Source organism: Vanellus vanellus (genome assembly GCF_965231255.1).
Source record: "Vanellus vanellus genome assembly, chromosome: 2".
NCBI lineage: Eukaryota > Metazoa > Chordata > Aves > Charadriiformes > Charadriidae > Vanellus > Vanellus vanellus.
In genome coordinates, this window is record NC_138906.1 from 145729578 (window position 1) to 145752866 (window position 23289).

Here is a 23289-nt window from a genome sequence, read left to right on the forward strand (position 1 = left end):
CTGCTGTCCCTGAGATATTCTGCATCTGCAGCACCTCCTCTTTTTTGTCACAGTCTAACTTGTACCTTCATTTTATGTTGTAAAACTCATGCCTGCTGGTACGCAGTATCCCATGCGCGGTAACAAGGTGTCTGGCTGAACTCATATCTCTCTGTAGTTCTAGAGAGGTATAAGAAAGCAAACCAGCATGTGACCTGCTCATTTAAGTAAAACGGAGGTTAGATACGCAAAATGATGTTGCTTTAGCTATACTCAGGCTCAAAGAAACTGTTTCTTTTCAAAACAATTGGTCTGCATTAAGTATGCTGTAATATTAAATATCTGGAATATTAAACTTCATTCAGACAGGTCTAGATTGCAGTATCTCTGGCTTCTAGTGCAACACAAGTATCCCTAATCACAGAAACATATAATCACAAAATGGTCTGGGTTGGAAGGGACCTTTAAAGTCCAACCCTCCTGCTGTGGGCAGGGATACCTTTCACTAGATCAGATTGCTGAAAGTCCCATCCAACCTGACCTTGAACACTTCCAGGGATGGGGCATCCACAGTTTCTCTGGGCAACCTGTTCCAGTATCTCACCACTCTCATTGTAAAAAGTTTCCACCTTATGTCCAATCTAAATCTATCCTCTTTCAGCGTAAAACCATTGCCCCTTGTCCTGTCACTACGGGCCTCGGTAAAAAGTCTATATCTCCATCTTTCTTATAAGCCCCCTTTATATATTGAAAGGCCACAGTAAGGTCTCCTCTGAACCTCCTCTTCTCAAGACTGAACTACCCCAGCTCTATCAGTATGAGGAATGGTGTTGGATTGTTTACAGAGTCCCTACATACTTACACACTTACAGTCACTGCAGCCAGCAAAGTGACTGTCCCGTGTTTCTATCATCAGGCCCATATTCTTATTTATATAAGACTAGAAATGCTCTAACAGAAAAATGCATATGGTTTATTTTCTGAACAGAATAATAAACGCCTTTTCTTTTCAGGGTTACTTGATAAGCTGCGTGTGGAACTGTTACCGGTACATTAATGGCAGAAACAACTCGGATGTGTTGGTGTACATTACCACCAATGACACTGCGGTAAGGATGTTAGATAGCAAATATTTGTCTAGTATTATGCATTTAATATCTTTATGGTATATTAATTTCTGACTCTTTAGTTAACCAGCTAATTCCTTTGAGATTCCTCATGTTTGTTATGTTTAGACTTGAGATTCAACAGTCTGGTGTTCTATGGTTACAAATCACGTGTATTGCTAAAATACTGGTTTTATTTTATGCATATAATCTGTTAAAGAACCTGTGTTAAGCATAAACTACAGCTTACGTCGTGGCCCCAAGAACGACCCTCAACTCTGAGCTCTCCAGCTGTGTGAGGATCTGCACAGAAGGGGGGACTGATTAGGACCCAGGGATGCCACGTTCTACACCTGCTGTGAAATGTGGATTTAGCTATAGAAACTGTGATTTAGGACACTCAGCATCTGGTGTAGTGCTTTACATACTCACGGAGAGGAGCTAAAAGGCAACAAAAGTTCAGTGATTCATCTCCCAGCACGTGATGGGTTTTGCCTAGTGAGGGAACAGAACGAAACAAAGATGGACATGAAAGAAATGAATAACCAGATTTTAACTTCAAATAATGGAAAATGTCTGGTCACTGTATAGTAGTTTAGTGCTGGCATGCATATGTGCAGGGCACGACTGCTAAGCAATGTCTTGCTTGTTGCAGAAGGCACTGAAGGAATACAAGAAGAAAGAGTCCCTGGAAAGAGCCAGTTCTGTTTGCAGCGATATCTCCGTGGAGCTGCTCGGTTCCACCCAAACTGCACACTGAGGAACTGTGCCAAATCTGTCCCTGGGGTGACTCCACTGGCTGATGTAACGAGGGCCTTTACATCATTTACATAACAGAATGAGAGCAGCATGAACTTGGTCCTCTGGATCATTTGGGTAAAATTTCAGGATTGCCTTCCTCAGGTTCTCATAACCGTGGGTGGTCTCCACACACTGAGGTATTAGACCATCAACTTTAAACCATCGGAATAAGCGATTCCCGTGCAGCCACAAGGGCTTAGAAAACAATTACTACTTTTACATGAAGGTTGTAACTCTTGCGTAGTTATTTGTCTTCAATACCTGGAGCTTTAAGAAAAGCATAAGAAGTTTTACAGACTATGATCACAGCTGGCAATCAGGACATTTAAGTACAAAAATATGAGTTTATTGAAAGCTAAGATGTATTACTATTTTCTTTACTGGAATCTACCTTGAGTAAAACCAGTTTTATGTGAAATAATCGCGATAGCTCTTTTGTTCAGCCTGTGGGTAGCTGTAACTCAGCTTCAAACATTGCTAACTCGACGACCCACAGAACTGGCAGGCTCAGTGGTGGGAGAGCGTCGGGTGGATTATGTGGGAAATTGAATTTACCAAGGCTTTTTTAAAAGCTTCGTTAACCCACCTGCTCCACTGGTGCCTTTACAAAGCAGAGGACTCTGGTGTTCAGAGATGCCTGGTTGCCAAAACTCCTCTTGGTACTTTTGTATTTTGCAATTAAAAAAGTGCTGTGAGCTGCATCCTCATCTTTAAAGCATTTGCAAGTGTTTCTGTAAAGAAAGGAAGCCCTTTCATCCCATTTACAGATGACATGTTCTTGCACTGATAGTATAATTTAACTCTGCTTATTTTGATCTTACAAGACAGCTACGGCAGAGGCAGGTTTTGAGAAGGGCTGTGCATTCCTAGCTAGTGTCCTGACCATTGGACAACTCTTCTTTCCTTAATACTTACGTCTCCTTAATTTGAATACGGTCAGAATCTCTTGTTTTCAGGTATTGTGCGTTTGTTGTTCAATCTTTCTAAGTAAGTTCAATGGGATGATACTAGATCAGATCCTAAGAAAAAGCTGTTTGGGAATTTATCAGCTAACCAAAAAATTCACCCAAAAAATCTTGTTCAGGAGTACAGAAAGGCTCAGGAGCAATGCTGCTGGAGAAGAGTTTCTCAGACCCAGCCAGAGAGGCAGGAGGAGAGTCACTAACAGCCTGGGGTCTGAATTATTTATTTGAGGTGGAAGCAAGCAAATTCAAACCCGTGTCTAGTTGCTTCTCTCCAGTCAGGATGAGTTCCTGCATCCCTAGGTGATGCAGTTGATCTCCATCTCTTGCATATCCTTCCCTGACAAAACCCATGGACACCCGCCAGCACAATGCACTCAGTGATGTGATGGAGGAGCTGATGTCCTCCTGAGCAGCCCCTTTCTTTCTTCTGCTCATTGCTGAGCTTCAGCAAGGAACAACAGAGTTAGTAGGGTTAAATCCTCATCATTCTCCACTGTGAATCAGAAGATTGTTCTTCCCTCCCTTCACCCACCCCCTCAAATCACAGAATCAAAAAGATTTTTCTTTCTGTGTCTACATTGAAAGACATCAGCAAAAACCCCCATTCACATGACTATAAAAAAGTAAACTCAACACAATTGGATAAAAATGGTTTCAAAATGAAGTGTGGAAGAACAGGGCTTTAAAAGTTGAACGCTGAGGACCTTTGAGAGTTTAGGGCTCTTGAAGAAACCTCATGAAATTTTGAAATGCTGTGATAGGTCATTGCTGTCTGTTGAAATGTATAATATTCCCCCAATACTCAACTGTACTTTTGTATTAAATGACGTTTTTTCATTCTTATTGATGCTGGGAAATTTCTCTCAGCAGGGCTTCTTCACCCCAACGTGCCTTTAAATGATAAATTACAAGTTTCTTTAAAAATGGGGGTCAATCTCTTCTCTCTGCTTTGAAAGAAATGTGTCATTTTTAGAATCAAACCTACTAGCTGAATTCCAACAGAGCTGCAGGTCATATCTGCAGGGCATATTCTTGTCTTCACAAATGGTTTTTGATATATACTTATCATCAGCATTAGCTGAAATAATACCAATCTGTACAAATGGAAGTGAAAATCTAAGCATAAATATGGAACTGGGCATAATAGCTACAATTTAGCATAACAAGTTTTACATATTCCCCAACGCTTCCAAAATCTACAGATCAGATGCCAGCTGCTACTGGCTAATAGCCCTTGTACTGCGTAGTAATTAATGTATCATCTCATCTACAATCTGCACACAAGATTATTTTTTTTAGAGTTAATAGGTTTGCAAGTGCTAGACTGTATTTACAAAAAGCATTTCATATGGAGTTTAGATATGGGCTACAGTATGGGTTAGTTTACTGCCAAACTTAAAAGATCTGGTTTATATATTGGGATGATTAGAAATTCAAAATCTTTCAGTGGTTACATAAATATTTTCAATGAATCTAAGAAATTTATTACTACAAACATTTTATTACTGTGTCTTACAATGTTTTGGGAGAGCTGTCTGAAAAAACGTCTTAAAAATGAAATGTATACCCTATTTCTAATATAATTTGCACTTGGGGAAAAAGCAATCTCTGCCTTGAATAACAAATCATCAACAAATTCATCCTTGAATTCAAAATTCTATATACCTGAAGGATTTGTACTGAAAATGGAAAAGGAACGGGTAAACCCCTGTCCTCTAATAACTTTAATTACAGACAATTAAATAGCCACAAAAAAAATGCATTAGTGTTATGATTACTTGATGATTGTTGTGTGCCATTTTTTGAAGGGAAACCTATGTCTGTTGTAAGCACAATAGTTATGCTGATCTCTGGTCTGTTAACATCTTGGCAGAATCAAATTCTCAGATCCTCCTTTGCCAGATAAATACAAATTTACTTATACTTTCATAAAGATCATTATTTTCCCTCTTCTAACTTTTGAATTAGAGTTGCCTGTTTTACCTGCTTGGAACCCTTGAAAAATATGTTTAAGAGTTTCAGTTTAACTGGAAATATGATATTAATGACTGTTCTTTTCTTGAGAAGAACAATCAAATCCTTACTAGCTGGGATACTGTGGCTCAAGAGATAGGACGGGTCGACAGTTACTTACTGGCTGCAGCGGCTGTGAACCCTTCTGAGATGCCTGGATTACAGGTCTCTCTTAGGAAAGGACATTTCTTTAATATAGATCAGTAGGATTTGGTTCAAAAGAGTAAGAAGCTGTGGTTGTATATAATTGGTTCTCTAATCCAGAAAGTTATTCTGAAAAGAATAACCAGATTATCTATTGTTTTACTACATTTCTTAATTTACCCATGGCAAGATGTGTATGCACACTTCCACATCACATCCAGATTCGATTAGGAGAATGGGTAACTCCTTAAGCACAGCCATGCGGGACTGCTTCTTGTTCCTTTTTCCTTGGCCCTCTGCATTCAGTAAGTCCTTGATGGGTCTCACAATTAGTTTCCCCCGTTTCTATCTAAAGCAAGTCCATCATAAGTCTGTAAATGTTGAGAGTGTACAGGTCCCAACAGCAGCATTCCTCTGTCTTCTTTTTGGCTGGTCACGTGGTAGAAATCTACTGATATGTCCTTCCAAGAGATGAGCTTTTGTGTTTTCTGTCTTCATACGGGACTGCTCTGCTAATGCCAGTCACTGTCATACCTTCTCTCGCGCTCCTCATGAGATCCTCTTCCCAGACTCCTCTCTGTTACCAGCCCCTCAATTCAGTAACACTTTCTCTTAAAAAATATTCAGCTGTCTCTGCCTTTCTACTAACTGCCTAATTTTCGTACCATTAAAAGCCATGAGAACAACTTAAGTGTGCACTGATCGGGGGGGGGGGGGGGGGGGACACGGCGGGGGGAATTCCCAGCACAGAAATTTACAGTCAGTTCCCCCTGATCAAACTGGTTCTTATCAATAATGCTGATAGATCTGAACTGTAACTAATGTGATAGCTATAGTTAGCGACTAACAGATAATCTGATTTTTGTCACTCACTGTAAGTGGTTTAAGCCCTCCTTTTTGCAAGCCTGCCATCTGGAACAAACTAACATCCTCCCCACTGCAGGCTGTGAACGGGGAATTACTGCTGCCCCTGTTAGGTGAGAGGTCCTCCTTCTGTGGCCCTTCGTCAAAGTGAATGAACCACATGAATGTCCCCAGCTCAGCTCCATGAACAGTCTGCGTTACGGGTTGGGGGGACCAGCTGGTGCTGGGCTGGGGAATGCCATGAGCCCCAGCTGATGGGAAGACCTGACCCTCTTATGCTCCAGGGGTTGATAAGACCAGGAGCTGGGGATCCAGCTGTGTACTTTAGTCACAACTGCAGCGGAGTCACTTGAGGATGTGTTAACTTCTCCTTCGAAGTTTTTTTCCAGTACTTCTCTCTCCTCGGTTCCTGGAGGTAGGAGATTTTGGCATGGCAGTAAGGTGGCTCCCCTGCAGTGAACCATAGTAACCCAAACATTCTTTTTTCCACTTTCCCAATCTGGGGTTGCTTTTTCCTGCCAACTGCTTCAAGCAGACCATGGATGAAAATTAATTTTCTACACTAATTTAAACTGTGACAGTAGTACCATGGAAATGTTCGTCCAATTTGGAAAAATTGCCAGCGTACAAGTGTGGAAGATAACCCAAAGTTAGACATTTTGTTCTCCAGAGCAGGAACAGCTCCTTTGTGCTCTTCGGTAGTCAGGGGATTTCATTTTGTTTATTTTTAACTCTCACTGAAGCCAATCAATGGAAGTTTCATCTCCACTCATGCTGCCATTGGGGATAAAACCTAAAGCCGTAAATCTCTCTTCAAAGCGGGATTTACATCCTTACTTACTTTACCAAATCACTCCAATGGATCCTACCTGACATATATTTATCCACAACAGTTAATAAGTTATTTGCTTTTTCAGCACAGATACATTCCTTCTGTGGACGTGACATCAACTAAGTAGCCTGTAATTAATCTGCCAACACTTTTGTTTGCTCTCCCTTTCTCAAAGCAATAGGAGACCTGCTTGAGAAGTTAGGTCTTTCATTCCTGCTGGCTGATTCCTCTGAGCAGAGGAGCAATATTCTTTGGTAAGGTTGGAAGAGCCATTTTTTGTGTTATTTTGTTATTCTAAATGCATGAAAGGTGATTAGTTTGGCTATAGATGGAGAGGAGGACTCCTAGACTCATGCCAATTAAACAGACTGAAGCACGAGATGGAGCCCAGAGGCAGACAAACAATGTACGAGAGCTCTTGTTTCTGTCAGGTGTTTTGGGACCTGTGATTTCCAACTGCTGAGCCAGTTTGGGGATGGTACATGTCAGAGTAGAAGACAACGTGGAGGGAGTCCTGTCTTAAAGATATTTTCCATAATGTGGCATAAAAACCTTACAAAATTGGCAATGTTCACCAGGTAGCTGGTCTTGTGTGGCAGTTTGTATGCATAACATTATTACTGGGCCACTACATCAGAGGCATCTTTTTCCAGTGAGTAGTAATCATGAACATACTTTAAAGTGAGCGAACACCACAAATGAATACCCCTGGCATGACTCGTTCTCTGAGCATTTCTCAGGGCCTCCAACTGAGTCCAGGCGGAAGAGCTCTGACCTTCCCTAGTGGAAAACGTCTGATAAAAAAAAACTGCAGAGGGAAAGCAGTTAAAATGGAAGGCAGAGAAGAAGAAGAAGAAAAAAAAAAAAAGGATATAAGCAGAACTACTCAGCGCTTGAAGTAAAGACATGCAATAGTCTACATGAGACATGGGAGTGTGGTTTAAATGCTGGATCTGTTTTTCTGCACAACTGCACTTATTAACATTCCTAGAGCACTGTCTTTAATCAGAGAATCTTCAAAGGGCTCAGGATCCACGTGCATGCCAGCATTCATGTTTTACTAGAGTGCATGTGCAACGTGTGCACTTCCTTCTCTTCTGTTTGATTTTGAGTTGCAGAAACGTGACAGTCTGCGTCTGCCAAAAAACAGCTTTTCAGCTGCTCCAACATTTCACATTTTACCTTCAGTGAAGTCCCATCTATTGTCAGTTGTCCTTTAATCTTAGCAAAGAGATTGTTTTTTCTTTTTTTTTTTTTTAACTTTCCCATCTTGTCTTGTCTACTCAGCTCTTTCTTCCACCGCTTCCTTGTTTATGGAAGGTTTTTGTCTTAAAATCCAGCATTCCCTGTGGTCTGAATTGCCTCATGCTGCCTGTTTGCTCTGTTGCTTTGTGCTATTTCCTAATCACACTTCTTGTTATAGGTCTCACCTATTACTAGGTGGCTGCTGTCAGAAGCCAGCTGTGCTGTTTGGAAGAGGCTATTAATGGTGTCAATTTGGGGCAAATACCCTCTAAAGTTTAAAAATAAGATTTCTAAAACACTTTCACTTGTCATTACAGTCATTAAATCTACTTACAAGTTAAATTACAAGATCAAAATATACATGTTTATCTCTTTTCCCCAGTAGGTTTCAATTTTAAACACAAAAACTGTATTTATGTTTGCAGCTCAAATACTGGAATTATTCTAATACATTGCAATTCATAAGAGATTTGCAATAGAAATAGACAGATCTGTTCTCAGTGTTCATAATTAGATTAAAACCAAGACACAAAATGGGGTTGTCTAATTTAAATCTTCCAAACCTTTTTGATTCACTAATTGGGAGTGTTGCAATGTAGGAAACACCAGTGTTTATAAATGTGCTGTGTTTCCTTACAGACCCTTTTTTTCTAACAGGGTTGATTCATTACCGTCTGACAGCTGCTGTTTTGTGGGCTTCAAAAAACGAGCCGAAATCTTCAGTGTAATTCCAAGGATATGTATCAGTGCGGCAAAAGCCGATGACAACTTAAATCCCTGTTGCCAAGGATATATGGGTGTACAAGCTGAGCCGTGTGTGAATTTTTCAGGTCAGGCTGAAGTCGTAGTTCCACTGTGCCAGGAAGGATGGGGGAGGCCTGAATTCATTCAGGCAGGTATTGCTCAAACAAGGCAGTGCAGCAGGGTGCAAGAGGCCAAGTCCCGGCCGCAGCGAGCCATGCTGTGGCTTCAGAGCCATACAATTGGCCCATGCTAGAAGCCCTGCCCTTCTGCAAAGCTCCTCTTCCCAGAGGTGGTCCTGCCTTCAGCTCCAGCACCAGCTCATCTGGTATCCTTGCATCCCATCCCCTTGTACGGTGCAAGCCTGGCCTTTGCCAAGCAGAGGAGGAATTCCTTGCACGTCCCAGTTCCTCCAGCCCAGAGCCTCTGTGCTGAAACCTACCTAGAAGATCAGCCACCAGTTGGGTGGGAGAGAGCTGCTGCAGCTGGTGGTTCAGTAGGTGGCATTGTTCTCCTAGAGATGAATGGAAAGTTCAGCTCCCTACCAGGGAGGAGCACCCAGCTGCCCTTGTTTTGCTGAGGGTGTGACAAAAATCGAGAGGTCTGGCTTCCTGCAGCTATTAACGGCCTCTGGTGATTTCTGGACCATTCTTTCAGTCTGATTTCAGTTCACTTTAATGGCTCCCGGAGAGCAGCTGTGCTTTTCCCAAGCCTCCCTTAGGACTCTTTACGGACACAAGACTGGCTGCCCGCTGCAGTCTGTCCTGAGCTGCACAGCACTTGTGGTTTTGGTCCTCTGTCTTATGAGCAGTGAAGAAAGTGAGGTCTGCTTTAAATGAATTCCATGACAAATGTTCCTTAACTTTAGAAAGAACAAGGCTGGTGGGCATTCATGGACCAAATTTAGAAGATCTGCAAAAGCTGGTGGGAGTTTCTAGTTGACAGGTGCTTTACAGATGTGATTTACTAACATTAACAGATTTTTATATAAACATAAAACTTTTCCCTCAAGCTGCCAGTTCATCGCCTTTCATGACTCTAGTACTTTGTAGTATTAACACAGTATTATAATAATTCCGTTATAAACAAAGTATTCCCTTCAGCATTCACTAGGAAAAGCCTAAATGCACTTCGCAAGAAAAACTGCATTTTATATGGCAATATTATACCTTACTTTTTAATACTGATACTAAAAGAATGTGTTTGTGTAAAAATAAAAATAAGTGAAAAATATTTATGGAAGACAGAACTAGAGATTGGTCATCTCAAAATCCCAGATCTTACTGCTCCCAAATGTTACAAGACTTCAAAAGTTAACTCCAAACTTTACAATTGGCCCATCTCTCTTTTGTGCTGCCCAAAGACTGACATTGGGTCACCCCATGTCCCTAGGCATATAGATAGGGAAAACCAGTCCATCCGGTGAGAAGCAGCTAAGATGGAAGCCTTTCCTGCAATATCTGCAATGCAAGCATGTCTGTGATAACCCCACTCCTGAGAGATGACCAGTCCTGTTAAACAATTTGGCTGCCCCATGTGAGCTCTGCATAGGTTCCCGTCTTGTTAACTCTTGAACAGGATAGACAATGTAATTGTAAAAGGAGAGTAGGTTAGAAAGATATGCAGGTTAGCAATTAAAAAGTCCATCAAAGGATAAGTGCTCTATCACAGCCTCTGTACTTAGGGCAACACATCAACCATCTGTTATGCAAAATATATTTCTCTAAGTCATCAGTACTGATGACATGCAAGCAAGTACTCCCTGAGAAAGCATGTGCTCATGCGGCAAATGCTCATTTTGAAAAAAATCAAGCAAAAATTGAAAAAACGAATATGCTCTGTCCATACAGAATCACGATGCGCAACTAGAGATGCAGCAGTAGAGGGCTGGCCAAGAGGTAAGAAAGACTTCTGTGGCCTGAGGTGGACTATCCCTCCTTGCCTTTGAATGGAGAGGGTAATTACACCATTATTCTTGATGACTTTTATGAGGTTGCACATGATGGAAAAAGACAATAGCTTCCCGAATCCAATTTTCTTCCCACGCAAGGGTAATCACAGTCTGTCCCTAAATATTGCTGTGTCCTAGTAATATATACATTTATTCCTCTATCTGGAGTGCTGAAAACACTGTGCTGCTTCATTACAGAAACCCATAAACTCATGTAAAGTTTCTTAAATAGTGTCTTGGAGAGCTGGTAGCTTGGAATAAACAAGCAGTTTTGTCAAAGGAAAACAACACATACCAACTCCAACTTTGCACAGATGATTTTGCAGCATTGAGGCCTACTTCTTCTCTGGATAGGGTTATAAATTATCTCTGAGCTATTCTGCTTCCAGTTACTCCATCTGCAAACATTCTAGTGTGGTTTCTAAAGGAAATGCATACATATAAACATGAAAATACTTCCTGTCCATGTTGAGAGGAAGGTTTCTTGGGATTTATTTGACAGACAACATATCACGAAACTCTTAAATAGTAATTAACTAGCACATTTTGGACAAACTTTTCAAGCAAAAACATCTGTGCATAAAGCAAAGTAAAACATTTCTCACTTCATATTAAAAATGATTTGGCTCGGATATGAAGTTTTGGCCCTATACCCAAGGCTTTTTTATCTGGGGACAGGGGAAGGAGAAAAAAATGGGAAAGGTTTTTTGTAAGCATTGCTCTCTGACTTCCCCAGAAACAGTTGTTTTGACTGGACTCATTTCACCAGAGCAGCCATTTACATTGTAAAAAGCCACCTCGGAAGCAGATATTTGTAAGCATTTATTTATAAGAATCGCTTCTAAAGGGCAGCTGATCTCATCTGGAAGAACATGTAACACAGATCAGGTAGGTGAAAGTGCCTGCCGCTCTCCAGACACGAAGGAAGCTTCATCCAAATGGAGGTCAGCTCCCTCCCCAGCACTCTCCTGACTGTAATCCTTCTCCACGTGCCTGGTCTTGGAGCTCTCTCTTCAGCCTGGGCCCAAAACTGTCAAGTGAGTTTCTTAGTATGAAGAAATTAAGTGTGGACTGCACTGCAGGGGAGCAATGATCCTTAATGGGATGAAAGAGGGACAGAACAAGAGAGAACATGATAAAGGTTTTTAAAATCATGAGTGGCAGAGGAGATAAGGAGGAACAACTGCTCACTGTCTTAGCAAAAGAACTAGGGGACATTCAATGAAATAGCTAGTGGCAGGTTTTGTAGCAAACCAAAGAAGGTATTTCTTCACGTAACACCAAGATTAGCTGTGGGAATGCTTACCATAGGACATTGCAGGTGCTAAAACTCAACATGGGTTGAAAAGCAGGCTAGAAAAATCAATGGAAGAAAAAATCCTGTAAGACACAACCAGTAATTCAGCAAGTCGGTGACATTCAAATTTCTGACAGTTTGGAGAATATTCTGGGCAAGTCGGGACTATACATGCTTGCACTGCTCTTTCTTCATTTCTTTTATTGTTCTGTCTTGCACTTCTCTTTGTCCATCACTTACTGCTGTGATCTGGATGGACCTTTTACCTGATCCAGTAGAGCTGTCCCTACATCCACGTGCTTAGCTGAAGCGTGATGAAAGCTAATCCCTACTTCTTTCTCCAGTGCTTATCTTGTATGCAACACTTGACTGCTTCTCACCACAGAATTATTATTATCCCTGCTTCTTCACTACTAGGAAAAAAAGCTCCCTCTTCTGACAGCAAAGACACGAGGGGTAGTGATAATTTGGTAGCTACAGTAGTGTCTGAGTATGATCAGGTGCGAATTAGGGCTTGTCCCCCCAAGAAAGTGGCAGGACAATTAGCCCAGCTGAAGTGCATCTATACTAATGCACGCAGCATGGGAAATAAACAGGGGGAGCTGGAGGCCATTGTACAGCAAGGAAACTATGATATAGTTGCCATCACAGAAACGTGGTGGGAGGACATACACAAGTGGAGTGCTGTAATTGAAGGCTACCAACTCTTCAAAAAGGATAGGCAAGGAAGGAGAGGTGGCAGGGTGGCCCTCTATGTTAGGGGCAGTTTTGAATGTCTGGAACTTAACAGTGTGGATGACAGTGTTGAGTGTGTATGGATAAGAATTAAGGGGAAGGCCAATAAGGCAGACATCGTGATGGGAGTTTGTTATAGACCTCCCAATCAGGATGTAGAAGCTGATGAAGTATTCTATAAGCAGCTGCCAGAGGTCTCACGATCATCTGCCCTTATTCTTGTGGGGGACTTCAACTTCCCAGACGTCTGCTGGAAATACTATGCAGCAGAGAGGGAAGTCATGGAGGTTCCTGGAGTGTGTGGAAGACAACTTCCTAACACAGCTGGTGAAGGAACCAACTAGGGGAAGTGCCCTACTGGACCTACTGTTTGTTAACAGAGAAGGTCTTGTGGGGGATGTAAAGGTTAGAGGTCGCCTTAGGCAGAGTGATCACGAAATAATAGAATTTTCAATTCTTGATCAAGTAATTCTGCTGGCAGGGAGCCAGCAGAACTGCCACCTTGGATTTCCGAAGGGCAGACTTTAGCCTGTTTAGGAGCATGGTTGAGAGTGTCCCTTGGGAGGCAGTTTTGAAGAGCAAAGGTGCCCAGGAAGGCTGGGCATACTTCAAGCAGGTGCTCTTAAAAGCGCAGGAGAAGGCCATCCCCTTGTCTCGAAAATCGAGCAGACGGGGAAGATGACCAGCCTGGCTAAATAGAGAACTTTGGCTGGACCTCAGGAAAAAAAGGAAAGTTTACATTCTCTGGAAAAGGGGGTTGGCAACTTATGAGGACTATCAAGATATAACAAAGCTATGTAGGGGGAAAATGAGAAGGGCCAAAGCTCAATCAGAACTCAGCTTGGCCACTGCAGTTAAAGACAATAAGAAGAGATTCTTTGAGTATATCAATAGAAAAAGGAAGACTAGGGAAAATGTAGGCCCACTGATGAATGAAACAGGTGCCCTAGTGGTGGAAGACACAGAGAAGGCAGAGTTACTGAATGCCTTCTTTTCTTCGGTCTTCACTGCTAAAGCTGTCCCTCATGAATCCCATACTCTGAAGGCAAAGGGGAAGGTCTGGAGAGAGGAAGATTTTCCCTCAGTTGAGGAGGACCGTGTCAGAGATCACTTGGCCAAGCTGGACATTCACAAGTCCATGGGCCCTGATGGCATGCATCTGTGAGTGCTGAGAGAGCTGGCAGATGTTATTGCTAGACCACTCTCCATCGTCTTTGAACGGTCATGGAGAACAGGAGAGGTGCCTGAGGACTGGAGGAAGGCTGACATCACTCCGATCTTCAAAAAAGGCAAGAAGGAGGACCCAGGGAACTACAGACCAGTTAGTCTCACCTCTGTCCCTGGGAAGGTAATGGAGTGACTCATTCTGGATGTCATCTCCAAACACGTTGAGGAACAGGAAGTTATTGGAAGTGGTCAACATGGATTTACCAAGGGTAGATCGTGCTTGACCAATCTGATAGCTTTCTATGATGTTAAAACTGGTTGGCTGGATGAGGGGAGAGTCGTGGATGTCATCTACCTTGACTTTAGCAAGGCTTTTGACACTGTCTCCCATGACATCCTCATTAGGAAGCTGAGGAAGTATGGGCTAGATGAGGTGACAGTGAGGTGGATTGAGAGTTGGCTGCGGGACAGAACTCAGAGGGTGGTGATCAGCAGCACAGAGTCTAGTTGGAGGCCTGTAACCAGTGGTGTCCCCCAGGGGTCAATACTCGGTCCAATTTTGTTTAATATATTAATTAATGACCTGGATGAGGGGACAGAGTGTATCCTCAGCAAATTTGCTGATGATACCAAACTGGCTGGGGTGGCTGACACCCCAGAGGGCCGTGCTGCCATCCAGCGTGACCTGGACAGGCTGGAGAGCTGGGCAGAGAAGAACCTAATGAGGTTCAACAAAACCAAGTGCAAGGTCCTGCACCTGGGGAGGAAGAATGCTAGGCACCAGTACAGGTTAGGGGCGGACCTGCTGGGAAGTAGCTTGGAGAAGAAGGATCTGGGGGTTGTGGTAGACAGTAAATTATCCATGGCCCAGCAATGTGCCCTTGTCGCCAAAAAGGCCAATGGAATCCTGGGCTGCATAGGGAAGAGTGTGGCCAGCAGGTCGAGGGAGGTCATTCTCCCCCTCTACTCTGCACTGCTGAGGCCACAACTGGAATACTGTGTCCAGTTTTGGGCTCCCCAGTTCAAGAGGGACAGGGAACTGCTGGAGCGAGTCCAGCCAAGGGCAACTAAGATGATTAAGGGCTTGGAGCATCTCCCTTATGAGGAAAGGCTGAGAGAGCTGGGACTCTTTAGCCTGGAGAAGAGAAGGCTGAGGGGAGAGCTTATTCATGCTTACAAGTATCTAAAGGGTGGGTTGAAGGAGGATGGAGCCAGGCTCTTTTCAATGGTTCCCAGTGACAGGACGAGGGGTAATGGGCACAAGTTAGAACACAGGAAGTTCTGTTCAAATACACGGAAACACTTCTTTACAGTGAGGGTGACAGAGCACTGGAACAGGCTGCCCAGGGAGGTTGTGGAGTCCCCTTCCCTGGAGATTTTCCAGACCCGCCTGGATGCAGTCCTGACTAAAGTGCTCTGGGCAATCCTGCTTTAGCAGGGGAGTTGGACTAGATGATCTCTAGAGGTCCCTTCCAACTCTGAAAATTCTGTGATTCTGTGATTCTCCTGAAGGCTCTCAGTCTTTTCATATGGTCACTGTAAAGTGTGTCTTCATGTTAAGGAGTTAAAGAGAAAACTGAATTCTTAATTGATTTAGTCATAATACTTCCTAACTGTTTCAGTCAATTTCTCTCCCTTGATAATCCCAGTGTGCATGACCCACTGTTCTTCAGGGCCAAATATTACCTACTTTTCTAAAGTTACCTCTGAGACGACCAGATCAGATGACACAAAGGTGCAGTGTGAACTGAATTTTTAAATGTAGCAGAAGCCCTTGGGTGACTCACTTCTGGGACATCTGAAAAGCCTGGGGCTTAAAAACTCTTGGGCACCCATTGTAGAAAAATCACGTTTCTTCAGAAACTCTTGATAAACGCTACTTCTTCCCACCCTATGTACAGAAACAATAGAAACTTTTGAAGAGTCTGTCTCTATAAAATCAGTATATATAGTAACTTCTAGTAAATTTTGTACAGGAAATAAAACATGTGCTGCATTAGTAGGCGTATTTCTTTTCAAATGAAATACAAAATTAATTACATAATCAGTGATATTTACATATAGTCCAGTGCTCATTGTCATATATAGTACTAAAGGAGATAGCTGCCACCTGATGCCTTGATTCTCCAAAACAGGTCTCTACTGAGAAGATCTGGATTTCTGAAAATTTTAAGCAAAAAATACAAATAGGGTTTTTTACTAAATATTTCAGACAGTTTCTTATCAAACATTTTGTATGCCAAACATGGTATTTTCAGCCAACTCTACTCAGTACACTAATAATCACCCTAAATCATTATGTTACCTCATCTTAATTTTACATTTTCCTCTGTAATCTCAGACTTCTCAGAAGAAAACCGCATTGCCAAACTTGATAGGAAAATGTTGCAAAGAGAGAATTATTCTCAGCCTTTCCAGCACGCAGAGTGAAGCAATCAGACAGCTATAGCTGTTCATGCACACAGCAATCTTCTGGTTTCCCCAGGTGATCTTCATAACATTTGTGTAGCCAAGAGCCCCACAGTAGGCGAGGGCTGTTGGGACTATCTTGAACTGGACAGGTGGTCACGTCGGCAGCCTTCCCTCTAGAGCTCTTGCTAGGCTCCCTGCTTGCTTCACTGCAGCTGAGCATCGTTTATGTTGCGGTTAATGGTTCCTCAAAGCACAGCAGCTGTGGGAGGAAATTCCACTCCTCTTGGCTGGGTGAATGACAGGAGGGCAGGGAAGTAAACGCGAAATTAGTAAATGTGATTGAATACCATTAAACCCACTCCAAACTGCAGAAGGGTATCAGCTCGGTACACGTCGGTGGTGGGTCTCGAGCTAGAGTCACTGAGGCGAAATGAACCTGGAGTAGAGGGCTGGTGCAACTAGGCACGTGCTGCTTAAAACCACCACTTTCCATTCAGTTGTCTTTGAACCTGACGCACCAGCCCTGTGCTACGCAGAGAAAATTTATCCTCAATTAGGAAAGGAAAAGCATGAAGTGACTGTATTTCAGCCTGCAGCTGTGTCAGTCTTCATCCCATCACCAGGGCAAGGGCTGCACGTTGGACAGAGGCTCCCGGACAAGGAAATTCCTGTGGTTCAACATTTTTACCTGTGAAACGGTCCAGCACTGGTTCTGGCGTACTCTCAGCATCTGCCTACCACTATTCACTTTGTAGTTACTCTCCCTCCCTCTTTAAGAAAACAGAGAATAAGGCCTGAACCGACTGACACTTTGTATGTGAGCTGTGTGAAAGAAAAGGTTCCTTTTGCCCTGTCTCCTTTTCCTCCTTGTGTATTCACACAGGCCTCCCAGAAGGATTCCTGGTAGCGGTTTGGGTGTCTGAAATGTAAATGTCGCTTCTGCAGAAGCATGATATATAGTGTATGCGTAGCTGTGGTGAAGAGGTGGAGGGTAAACATTTCCAGGCATAGCCTGAAATTTCTGCAAGTATATGTTTAGTTTTAAATATTTCCACAATTTAGTCCCTGTCTCATACAGTCATATGCAAGCTTCATCTAACAGTTCTAAAGGTTTCCAACACCTTTAAAGATGTTTGAAATAATATGCCTGTTTTACAAATAGGAGATCTTCCTAAGACAAAGTCAACAGATTTGTCAAAATTTAAAAGGTCAGCAGCGACAGACCAGGATTAAATTGTAGTAGTGATGACCCTAATTCCACTCAACTATTCATTGTCACCTGTCCCTGTCTATATACGTATATTGATGCAATGTGAAGTCCTTCAGCGTAAAGGACTGGAGTTTTTATTGAAAATCTAAAGTTTGAGAAAACATCCTGAATGCTCACTACAACCACCAGCACTTACCATAGACTTTTAATCTATAGCTTTTTTGGCATTATCAAGTGCATTTCTGCTGTAGAAGGTGTTAGAGAACAGTACATTAGAGCTGTCTTTAACAATGTTTGTTTCTACAAAACATCAACAACATGTTTTGCCATGGGAACTCACAAAAGTTTTGTATAGCTGCCAGCCAAAATGCTGTTCAAACTCAAAGCTGTTATGGGACAATTATACCATTCCATCCAGTGGAGAATACAACTGGCTGTGGGAAAAAGCGATCCAAAGCTCTCTTGGGACACAGAAAGATTTCTATTGAGTTCAGTGAGTTTTAGGTGAGACCCTTAAGAATGCAGAAGTAATCAATTAAGCAAATATTTAAGTTTACTCATACAGGACTAAGCACATCTCCTCTAGAAATGTACTAGACATCAAACAGATCTAAGAGCTGGAGTTCAAACAGGAATAACTGCAGCAATATGAGAAAACTTGCACATATGCTGAAGGAAGAAAATTTTCTTGTGGAAGTTCAGGTAAATGTGGAATCAGCTGCAAAAATACAAAGTGATTATTGAAATGATGCAATACCTCCCCCCCACACAATACCACCTTTGGGCCAAGATTAATTTCAAATTGTTTGAATGTACAGATATGTACCTATGTTTCTTCTTAGGCATATTTCCAAGCAATGGCCTTAAAAACTTCTCCAAACCCAGATTAACCAGGACGTAAAAAATAAGAAGTGACATATGCTTATACTAACTGAATATGTTATAGCCATTGGCAAATTGCATGGTAACTATTTCTTCCAGAGAAGGTCATCCTGTATCATCTGCTTTATAATAGAGAGATGCTTATGTAATGCAATTATCCAAACCACTTGGATGACACCAGCTAAGTCAGGACCCGGATTTCTTATGGGTCAGTTCTGGATTATTTCTGCGCATTATACAACAAGACTGCTTATTGCAAAATGCTTAAATGGTATTGGGAGCAAAGCCCAGAACCCAGGACTCTCCGTCCTACTTAAGCACCCTAACCACGGGGCTACATAGCCACACTTTTTCCTATTTTCTTTCTTTTCCCAATGGATTCTGGCATACTTGGCTTCAATGTGATAACAGTTGGTCCTTCCAACCTAACTGAAAACCTTGTGTCTGGAACACTCATATGCCAGATAGGAGCTGTGGGTTTGAACCCCTGTGGGTTTGGGAGCCTCTACAAGCTCTCATATCAGAGTCTCTGTGCAATGCTTCTATCACTAGACAACTATACAAACGATAAGTAATGTCATCTCCTCCTCTGGCTGTATATTAAAGGACGATGTTAAAAAGCTACGTGGTCCTTAAAGTCAGTTATAGGGATTGTGAAAGAAGTTAAGAGCTTCTGTACTTTGGATTTTACGCATCCTATAGGTCTGAAACCATCTTACAAACTTGCTTGCTGGTCTACCAATGAAAAGCTATAGCTTCTTTTCACAGGATCACTGAGTTACAAAAAATGGGTGTCCTTTGTACATGCTTTTTTATAGTAACTTGTGAGTGACAATCTTGACAATCTCAAACACTCTGTAAACATTAGTCCCTGAGCATCCAGGGGAACTAACATACATTTTCCCAATTCACAACAAACAAGCAAGGAAATGCTCAAATGTAGTGCCTAGGAAGCAAAATGCATCAGTTGTCCTAGTGCATGTTCTGCCTTGGGGATACCATGGACCTAAAGTATGCATATATTTTTGTCCTTCATGAATTATTTTAGACAGCATCCATTCTAATTAGGTTCTCGGATAAGACTGTATAGTGAGTTTCTGTCTATTTTTCCAGTTTCTGAATTCAGCCTTTGGCTCAGTGACTGGCTTCCATTTTTTGTCTCTGGAGAGTATAACGCATTGCCTGAATAACTATGCTGTTTTATGTCCAAGGCACTTATCTGCTTCCATTAAACCACATTGAGATTTAAAATTATCACAAGAGAAGGGAAAACTACTGTCATCCGGGTTTTCATCTCAGCTACTTCGGTATAAATTCAATGATTAAAATTCTAACGGAATTCTCTTTTCCTTGAGATTTTTGTAAACTTTTAACCATTTTGACAGTAAACAGTTAAAAGCTGAGATAATTCATGTTCTATCATATTTCTCCCTTTTGCCAAAATAGACTTAATTGAGAAAAGATGGAAGAAAATATTAAGGGAAAGTACTGGCCTGAAACTCTGTTCTTGTCAAAAATAACTAAAAGGTAGTCTTACAGAAGCAGAGTTGCAAGATTTGTAATTATAGAGTGGTTGAAGAGTTATTCAAACTGCCTTGGAAGCTGAAGGATGATTATTTAGACTTACAGTTGACAGATGATTAAGTAACAGTAACAAAACGATATTGACTGAAAGTAAAACAGCTAAATGAATTTAAAGGACTTTTACTATACTAATGACATGAGATACTTGAGGTCCCAGCCGTTGCCATGTATTCCACAAAATCCAAGTGCTTTCTTCCAGGTGTTGTCCATCGCGTTCATTCATCTTAACCTTTGTTTAATATCCTGTCCATATTTTCTTTGTCTAACTCAAACACTACTAAGCAAAGGTAGTAATTTTGAATTCTGCTCATTCTACACTCATTGTGTTTTATCACTATTGTGTTCATGTCAGGGAATGCAAGATCAGGATATTTAAATATTTAAACACAAAAATGTGTGTGGAGTAACCCTGTAAGGTTGTCACTGATAGAACTGCTCAGACAAATAACCTTTTCCAGCAGTAAAGTGACCCTAAACCTTACAGACATTTGGCAAATACTGTTTAGCCTTCCGCTGTAGATGTGAAACTTCTGAACTTTTTTAGTGGTTTCCCCAGTTCATACCCCACTTACCTTGAATATTCCTATAGAAATCCCTACACCTTAGGATTTAGCCAGTGGCTTCTCTGAAATGGCTCCTGTAGGTATTCCTGTCTCCCCTCACTTCTTGTTGAACTGTTGATAAGTGAGAAAGCGTCTTCTGAGGATCCTTGGGACCCATGTGCGAGTTTTGGGTCCATAAAGCAAAGGGAAGTGTTCACTTCCCAAGAGGTAAAAGCCTTACCAGGAGGCTCTTCTTCTACTGGACAGATTTAGTTTCATACAGGAGTGAAGGGAATGAAGAAGCTCACTCATCAGTAAATCCTCCAGGAGACCTACTGCAAATGATAGTAACTTCAATGCTGAAGTAGTAATATTGATGTAACTACGGTAGTCTTAGGACACATAGATCTAAAAGAGGATCAGAGCACAGGAAGAGGTGCTGCCCCTTATTAATCGATTCGTAGACCTGGAAGATGGACAGCTTTTTGGATTGTGTCTGCTGTCATTTCATATCACGCCTGATAAATTGGACTCTGGACCTTAATGGAATGGAGTACAGTTTGGGACTTAGCATTACAGGAGTGCAATAAGATGGTTAAATCTTCACAAAGTGAACCTGATTCATTTTCAGAGTAATCTGTAGATCAGATTTAATTACTAGTTATATTGCTTCATAATCAACTAATGAACCTGTTTCAGTACATCTGAGAAACTTGTCCCTTTTTTAATAACACAAGGATTTTACTAGAAACCCTGTTATTAAACCAATGATCAGCACTAGGGAGAGGATCTCGACTGTTGTGTTTTTCACAGTTCACATGCTTTAGCAGTGTGATTTACTGAGGTTACATTGCAAAATTTATTTATGATTGTTATCACTATATTTATTTGAAGTTCTATATGTTGTCCTAATTTCACTATATAAGTAGTCTGCCATAAGATGTTCACACGCTTTAAAGTTGACATAATTTATTAAATGTTTTTTAATACAAGGCTTTTTAGATTATGTAGTGGATAGGTGCATAGTACATTGCATTTACAAGCGCAAACATATGGTATTAATAAAGAGTGACGGCTCTGACAATTTCCTTTTCTAAATAATGAAACTTTTTTGATTAAGGGCTGAAGATGCCAAGGTAGCCACTCTGTAATCTAACAAACATTTGCACAGATGTACTTGAACATATGGTCATCAACACATGTCTGTAAACTTACATAAGTATAACGTGAATCACTCTTGGAACTATCCCACAAAAGCCTGATGCAAAGTCTATTTAAATCTATAGAACGATTCCCACTGATTTTTCTTATGTTGTGGATGAGGTCCAAGAGGGATAATTACGGATGTTTCTTTGCAGATGCAGGTTATCAACTTCTTTAAGAACTGGTGTAATGCTCTCATGGCAAAACTTCTGTTGACTTTACTGAGATCAGGACTTTCCCTATGTATGTTTAGACAATCAGCTTTATGTGCTTTTCAGTGAGCAAGAAGCAATGCTGATAAATATGGAAATTCCGTCATGAATAATTGATCTTCAGCTGCATAAAGTATCTCTGCCAGTGCACTACAACTGATATTCTTGCACGATATTGAGATATTTTAAGCAATGTACACTCATTCTTCATTCAGACATCTAGTTTATCCTCAGTCCCGGCTGGGATTCACAGGCCAAGTGCTCCTTTGCCTTTTCACGTGCAAGCTAATTAATGTCAGTGCTGGTGCCATCAAAAATTGCATGCTTGCTAGCACGCTTGCTTAAAGAAGTAGAAATCTTGGTTCAAATCCTTCCTCTGCCCTGTGTGGCCTGAACTTACATCTCCCATGTCCTAGGAAGCTGCCTGGCCTCCTATGAATGGGGATGATATATGATTAAAGCTGTCCTAATTTCTATCAGATGTTTAAGTATTCACTGAAGGACTTATGGGAATGCAGGTCTTCCTTCTTACAGCTGTGTGCCCCAGAAGCACAAAACTGGAGATTTATTTCAACATTGGGTAATTTGTTCTCCATTTGCTTTCTTTCTCCCCACCCCAAAATAATGATTAGCTATTCCAGGGAGACCTCAGAAAGAGAGGGTTTTGAGACTTTTCTCACTCTGGCTTAGCAGTTTGAGCACTCCTCCAGGAGACATGGTTTAAGCGCTCTTGACAGAGAAGAGCTGCAGAATAAGCAGCTACTGTCACTGCCAGATTGAACAAATTCAGGTCCCAGCAATGAATGATCTTTGGCTGAAATCAAACTGTCGCTGAGGTCAATAAGAAATGAGAAGAAGTCATGTTTTCCTTCATAAAGAAAACAGGCACACAAATCGAAAAGGAGGAGCTTCAAGCTAATACTGTTTCATTTTCTAACTATTCTGTTCCTGCTTACTAATTTAGTCTTTTTTGTTATTTATTAGGACAAGGCCTTAAGGGTTTTCTTTTCCATAAATTTTATCAGCTGGTTTCTTTTTAAAAAATATAACTTTTTTCCTTTTCTGCAGGTCCTGTTGCCACCATATGATGAACCTGTGAACGGAGCTGCTAAAGATCCACCACCACCTTATGTGTCAGCATAAGTGAGAGAGTGCTGTGTACCTGGGGAGGATAGCTTTACTCTTCAGATACTGGAGCAATAGTTTGATAATTTCACTTCCAGGATATAACCTCTATGGGTTATACATCGCTGTTTTGCTGACATATTGAAACCTAAATTGTGTGATTAAAATTCTGTAGATAGTTTTAATAATTTGCTGCAACTACAGTAGTGTTTCAGAAACTAGTGAACTAGTTTCAGAACAATTCTGGGTAGCGCTAAGGTTACGGTAGTCACTGAATAG

At 41.5% G+C, this 23289-nt stretch overlaps 1 protein-coding gene across 1 annotated transcript in view; it reads left to right on the forward strand.

Annotated features, from left to right (window-relative positions):
* Positions 1 to 23028, forward strand: part of LAPTM4B (lysosomal protein transmembrane 4 beta) — a gene marked incomplete at its 3' end in the record, with an annotated part of 62977 nt that extends 39949 nt beyond the window's left edge. Inside the window, exons 6-7 of the mRNA XM_082479384.1 lie at positions 993 to 1088; positions 22954 to 23028. Of these exons, the coding sequence (XP_082335510.1) occupies positions 993 to 1088; positions 22954 to 23028 (171 nt within the window). The remainder of the gene's footprint in view (positions 1 to 992; positions 1089 to 22953) is intronic.
* Between the last annotated feature and the right edge of the window lie 261 nt (positions 23029 to 23289).